This window comes from Pygoscelis adeliae, unplaced genomic scaffold (genome assembly GCF_000699105.1).
Source record: "Pygoscelis adeliae isolate BGI_AS28 unplaced genomic scaffold, ASM69910v1 Scaffold320, whole genome shotgun sequence".
NCBI classification, from domain to species: domain Eukaryota; kingdom Metazoa; phylum Chordata; class Aves; order Sphenisciformes; family Spheniscidae; genus Pygoscelis; species Pygoscelis adeliae.
Genome location: NW_008823967.1, coordinates 367,256 through 374,297, shown reverse-complemented (window position 1 = coordinate 374,297; position 7,042 = coordinate 367,256). Strand labels below are relative to the sequence as shown.

Below are 7,042 nucleotides of genomic sequence, written 5' to 3'. Positions count from 1 at the left end.
CTGCGGAAGGCGGGCGGCGGGGAGGAGGGCAGAGCGCGGCGCCGGGGCAGGCCTGGCCCCGGTGGTGGGTTGGGATGCGGTGGCCTTGGGGGACCGGCCCAAAGGTTTGGCCTTGACGTTTAATTTTTTTATTCCCCCTGCATTTGAAACCTAGCACAATTACAATATGTTACTGTATATTTCAATCTTGCTCTCACCACGTCGGTCTTTCCTAGAGGTAGGCTGCAGGTGTAGGCAGCAGGTCAGTGAGCACAGCTCCCTGGCAGTCCTGCCGCCTATTGCCATTCATAAACCTGTGGGGTTCAGCCGTGCAGCTAGCTCACTTGCTTGCTTTGCTCTTCCTGGGGGAAGCTTCTGCCAAACGTCACTGATCTAATGGTTTCCAGCCCACGTGTAACCATAGCCAAGTTAATTTTTTGTCTCTTCAGCCGGAATTGTTTCTGTGGCTTTTCTTATTTTAGTTGAAACAGCTCATCTGCTCTCCTCATGCCCGTGTTTACTCCTCCTGATGTCTTCATGGACAAATAATCATAGCTCTTTCAGTCTTTGTTTTGCTAAGTTATATTTTGCCCTTCTATAAAATTTACTTTGATTCTGTTGATCTGTCCCCATGTTACTTCTCTCGTAAACCTCAGCTGCCAGAATTGCAGCCATCTCCTGAGGCCTTAGCTTGCTGCCCTGGTGTGCAGGGGTGGGTGAGTGATGCCTGGCACCTCAGCTCCCTGAAAAGCCCATTGCCCTCAAACGGCAGAGTGGGTGGGAAAGGGACTAAAAAGAACATCTTTAGTATAGAAGGGCGGATACCCTCATTGGAGACATCCAACCTGGGAATGCACACATGTAACGCATGCTGCTCTGTTGTTCCCCACTGTTACAGGCAGTTGGGAAGATTAAAGAAAAGGTACCATGTGGTCTCTTTAAAATATTGTCCTATGTGTGGGTACAGTGACATGGCAGTGGCCTGGCCTCCCTCCAGCCCTGGCCCTCATGCCTGCTTGCAGCCCTGTTGTACCGGGGCTTCCGAGGCTGCCAGCACTTAATACTCATTTTGTCACTTGCATACCGAACATGACCAAAAGAGCCGCTCTTTGCAGTCTTACTGTCTTTATGAAAAAATGTTTCTGAAAGAAATAGTCATGGTATAATTGAGCATGGGGAAGGGTCTTTTACTCTTTCTCAGCTGGCACTGTTCCTTATGACCCACGTACTGATTTTTGGAGCCTATCAAAGCAGAGGAACATCAACGTTTCCACTGAGAAGGAGATAAGCCTCCATTCAGAAAGGTTTTCTTAATATTCAGTGTAAACTCTTGCAGCCTTAATTTTATAAAGAAGGCAGTTTGTGTAATCTTGAAACTGAGCCAAAAATTATTGCCTTGGTTGTAACTGGATCTTAAGGCAACTCTTTAGGGAAGAATTAGGCTATTGTCTTTAAAATGTGTGTAGATTAGCTTGTTTATTCTTTATTTACTCATCCTTCTCCTTCCTTCCCTGTTTAAAATTTCTCACTTCTACTATCAAATTAGAAGTGGAAATGCCAGTAGGTAGTATTTTAATTTCCAAATACTCTCAATTTATGGAGATCATGTCAATGTAGTGACTTAAATGTCAGTTGCTCCTAGTGCCTGGACAGTACTTGATTAATATTAATGCATGGTAGTATTAGTGGGAAGTACTTAGAGAAGGAAAAAAAAAAAAGGTTAGGGTAACTGTGACCTAAGAATATAATAGATGAGTTATGATGGTTACTATGTAATGGCTTTGCACTGTGATGTCTAGTTTAGGGGGTGGGATTTGTATAGATTTCCCTCTTGCCCTCCCTATTTCATCAATTTGTTGGAGTCTCCCTGATTGTGGGCTATTCTTCAGCAACACAAAGAGCTCTCAGACTGTGTTAGGAAGCTGGGGGAAGGTTCACTCCACTGAAGGGAGTCCCTGCTTACTAAACTGCCGGCACAGCTCTGTACTTCATATTGTTCCTTGGCCTCCACTCAAATTTGGTGGTGGTGGTGGCTCTCTGCTTCAGCAATTTCTGGTTATGTTTAGTGTCTGGATATCTTTGAAGCTACAAGTAGCAATATATAGGTTAGAGCAGTCTTTGGGTTGCTCTAACTCGTGCTGAGGAATTGCATTTGTGACTCTGTTCACAATAAGTCACAATTTGTCAGCAGTTTAGGATGGAATTAAAAGATTTAAAATCTGTTTGGATATTGTCAAATTGATGCAGCTCATATTAAGCCTAAAGCCTTCATAATACATAGAAATGTCATAAAATATGGGTGATGTGGGGGATAGAGAGACAATAGAGTCCTTGTTTTGTGGAGCTGAACCCTTCTTCCCTCCCCAATGTTAGCGTTTACAGCAGCAATATCTTTTTTTGTATATTTCCCCCCTTATCTAGCCAGAGGGATGGTCATCATTATAAAGCTACTATGTAATGCTTTTTATTAATTCACTTGTTTCTTGTAATGTTGTTCCAGATTTGTGGATGCTATTTTTCTACCAGCTGTCACCACAACACCAAATTTTATTCTGATCCTGTTGAAGCTGTAAAAGATATACCCAATGGGGCAACCGTACTTGTTGGTGGTAAATATTTAAATTCTTTCTGGATGCAATCACATGTTTTATTAATGAGAGATTTTTACCATTTTACCATGTTTCTTTTAATATTAACTAATTTGAGAATCCATATACTTGTATGGGTATTTTGAACAAGTGATTTCCTACTCTGCTAATGAGGGGCGGACTCTTTCAGTGAGAAAATACCAGTTTGTTTCTTAGGGGAGGGAAAAAGCCTCAGAAAGATCATTAGTTTTTTTCCCCCATTAGTGAGGTGTTAGACCTGACTTGTGCCAGTTTGAATGCAGAAAATCAACTTGGGCTTTTTCAAGTTAACATTGTTATTTCGGATGGTGAAGAAATAAAATTTGGTTTGATTATTTTTATGGTAGCGTTCTCTATATTCTGTATCTGCCTAGTCGCTGAGTCTCTGTGACCTTGAACAAATCACCTGATCTGTTTCTAGGTGTAGGAGGTTAAGATAATACTTATCTACGTTACACTAAATGGTTATGTGTAGCGTTTCCAGAAGAATCAAGAAGTTGTGTCATGCTGACTTTCACTGTGATTTGAGCTTTTAAACATTCTAGATGATTTCCACAATTTCATGCTGTTCAACCTACCGGAAGAAAAGCAATCTCTCTATTTAGTAGGTTATAAGTGATTTTTAGTATTGAAGAAGTAATGAATGTAATGTTGTAAAACATGGGAAACCTCACTGGAGATGTGTAATGAGGCAAAATGCCTTCTAGGAAGAATTATTGTATTTTCTTGTTGTTGTTGGAACAAAAGAAGATATGAGGCTAAGTGGTTGGGAAGGAAATGGTGGTAGTTGTAGTGTTAGAGCCTGGCCTAAGACTTAGGCGCCTCAAATGTTGCATGGTCTTCATTCTAGGCATATTGGGTCCTTGCGTAATAGGTAGGAGTGTGAGGCACCTCAGCCTGGGTGGAGATCTGGCTTACTGTGCTTCCAGTTACACATCTTTCCAAGAGCATTAATATTCCCAGATTTTTATCACCTACTTATAGGCTAAGCTGTATGGGAGAACTCCTCGCTCCTCCTGTTTGACATTATTATGTGCAGCAAAGAACTGAAGGTTAGTTGGGTAGAAAGAGAAGGAGGAATAATGAGTGCAGTGGTTAAGGCACACATCAGGAGAGCCAAGGTCCTGGAGCCCTTGTCCAGAGGCCATTTGTGTGTGAGCAGACCTTTGATGGTGAAATGGCTTTCATCCAAACTGGGAAGCATCTAGTCACTGGGAGATTCCACTACTAGGCTACAACTCTTTCCAGAAGTGTTCGTTTATTTAGTCAACTAAGGAGCTTGTTCTACTCAGAAAAGATTTTTAATTAAACAGTGCACTTTCTCAGACTTCTGATTTATCTGTGTTTTTTCAAACACTTGTTACATATTCAGTTTTCTTTTATTTTACGTAGGTTTTGGATTGTGTGGGATTCCTGAAAACCTCATTGGTGGTTTACTGAAGACTGGAGTAAAGGAAATAACAGCAGTCAGTAATAATGCAGGGTAGGTATTCATGTCTGTGGTCTCATAAGTACAGACGAAATATTCCATTCATGTGAAAAGGCTGATATTTATGAAAAAGTCTTACTTTTCATCATAAGACTTTTCATATTAACTGCATAGCTTTGTTTGAAAGTCTTATTTTTGGAATAAGCCCAGAAAGTATAGTACTGTATGTATACTCAGCTTTGTCAGAGAGCAATTGTCACTGTTGTAGACAGTTGCAATTATGTATATTTATATCTATTTAACTGGTTGACTGTAACTGAAAATTCTGACTTAGATGCTTTAAATGTAGCATCAGTGATTTTTTGTGTGTGTGTGTGAAGTTCTAAATAGGGATTTTTTTTTTTAACTACAGTTTGGTGCTTTCTGACCTGCTTATTGTAATTCTGTTACTTTAAAAAAAACCCAAACAAGATGACAACAGTGGATAATATTTATGATGAAAGAATGGAGAGCCTCTTTAATGGGTCTTGGAATTTTTTATTTATTTTTTTAAATGTTTGCCTGTTAAGAAATTCATGTGGGGTTGACAGTGAGAATAATTCTTTTACATATAATTTCTCAGCTTATCATTAGGGCTAATTTTTACACAAGCTGTTCATTGTAGTAGACTCCACAATACCTAACGATCTTCATATAGAGAAATAACTACAGCCACTTCTGTTGAAACGCATTGATAAAATAGAAATGAAATTAAATAGGAATATTGATATGCAGAATGTAATGACTTGTGTTTGAAATCAGCCTGGTCAATAAGATTGATATTCTGTTCCTTGCAGTGTCGTTGGATGACTAGCATCTGCAGGTGGCCCTAACCTTGGTTCAGTGACTTATCCTATTAAACATGACCTCCAGCAACATAATAATTCCAGTGTAATTTGTGTAATTTGTATAATTCCAGTTCATTGTGGATTTAAAGAATATTGGAAGACTGTAGTCTCCTAGTGGCGTTTTACTTTCTTTAGCAAATTTTCTTTGATTAGGGAGCTCATCCTAAACTCTATTGTCTTGTGAAATAGGAGTTTTCTCACAGCTAGATGGACTGGGGTTACACACCCCAGTTGTGTAACCTAACCCTAACCCTAACCCTAACCCTAACCCTAACCCTAACCCTAACCCTTCCTTACCACACCCCATTTGGTAAGGAAGATAGTTTGTGAGCATTCTTTCTGTTTGTTTTTGGTTTTTTTTAAATTTTTTATAATGTTGCTTACTTTCAGCAAATGGTAATATCTGTGTTTTTACATTTTCTGTGAACTTTTTACTTTTGAATTCTGTATTTGTGGTGAAATAATAATGAGAATTTTGTATTGTTTTCATGGAACTTCCTTAATACTTGCAATTATAAGCCCTTTCCTTGGGTTGGAAGTCTCCCATCTGTTCTGTAGAAGCTCAGCCTTTATCCGACTGCAGAACAAGAGCTGGGGCGGGGGGGACAGGAAATCACTGGGAAACTGTTTTCTTCTGTACCTACGTTAGAATAAAAGAAAGACAAGTTTATGTGGGCTAGAAAGGTTGTTTGGGTATAAAGAACTTTGTTCTTCATGCAAAATGAAAATAGATGTCAAACCTTGCTCCTTCAATTCCTCCAGCCTTGCCAAAGAAGTGAATTAGGTGGGATTTATCTAATAATGCTTTGTGCTATTTTCAGCTGCATCATTACATCTCCCATATACTTTGTCCATAGATTTGTATCCCACTCTGTTTTGTTTTTAACCTGACTGCATTTAACATAAGTTAAAACCAGAATACCATTCAAACCCCACAGATTTAGTTTCTATATATATATGTATACAGTCCAGGCTTCTGAGGCTGAAGTTCACAATATGTTGATCTTCATTTTTTTTCAGTGCTTCATGCTTGCCATTGCACATTCATTGGATAACAGATATGATGTGTATTGGTATTTGGCACATAGACAGTCAAACTCGAGCTCCTTAGACTCTTGTGGGAAACATTCTGCTGGATGATAAAAAGGAGAGAGAAAGAGAGAAAGAAACAGAAATAATTTTGAGTGGAAAGATCAATCACTTAGAGTAGAGATCATTCAGTTTCCTCATACTCTTATTTCTGAATGACACACAGATATGTAGATAGAGAGATTGCACAGATGCTCCTGGGAGGGAGGTGAGGGTTTGAAAGTGAGGAAAAGTGAAAAGAGAAGCATCGTGGAATAGAATGGAGAAGAAGACATTTTCTATTGTACTCTGCATATAGTTGGTGGTGTTATAGGTTAGAATTAATTTTGCTTGAAATAACGCTAACTTTCCTGAAATTTCTTTGGACTTTGAGGCTGGAGTGATTACTGTGACACGTTTGGTTGCTGGCGGGAAGAAAAATTGAATTCCTTTTTTCTTGAAACTTGTTTTCCATGAACATTTATGGAAGTCTGGTAAGCTCCTCACAGAACATTGTAGTGATTTGAAAATGCCTGAGGGCATCTAGGCTTTTCATAAAGTCTAGATTGTAAAAATCCTGGGTTTGCTCTCATGTTGAACATTATCATTATCAGCGGCTGGCAGAAGTCTCTCAATCGCTAGCCCTTGTTCTCGTGGGGGACTTCAACTTCCTGGACATCTGCTGGAAATCCAACACAGCAGAGAGGAAGCAGTCTAAGAGGTTCCTGGAGTGTGTGTAAGACACTTCTTGACACACACAACTTCCCTACCAGGGGAAGTGCCTCGCTCGACCTCCTGTTTACAAACAGAGAAGGACTGGTGGGAGATGTGGTGGTCGGAGGCCGTCTTGGGCTTAGCGACCATGAAATGGTAGAATTCTCAATTCTTGGTGAAGTAAGGACGGGGGGCAGCAAAACTGCAACCGTGGACTTCTGGAGGGCGGACTTTGGCCTGTTCAGGACACTGGTTGAGAGAGTCCCTTGGGAGACAGTCCTGAAGGGCAAAGGGGTCCAGGAAGGCTGGACGTTCTTCAAGAAAGAAGTCTTAAAGGC

General features: G+C 40.1%; 1 protein-coding gene across 1 annotated transcript in view; it reads left to right on the top strand.

Moving 5' to 3' along the window:
- The window catches only part of OXCT1 (3-oxoacid CoA transferase 1), a 93,892-nt gene that overhangs the window by 3,427 nt on the left and 83,423 nt on the right, over positions 1-7,042 (top strand). Inside the window, exons 2-3 of the mRNA XM_009324586.1 lie at positions 2,480-2,588; positions 3,999-4,089. Coding sequence (XP_009322861.1) covers positions 2,480-2,588; positions 3,999-4,089 — 200 coding nt within the window. The remainder of the gene's footprint in view (positions 1-2,479; positions 2,589-3,998; positions 4,090-7,042) is intronic.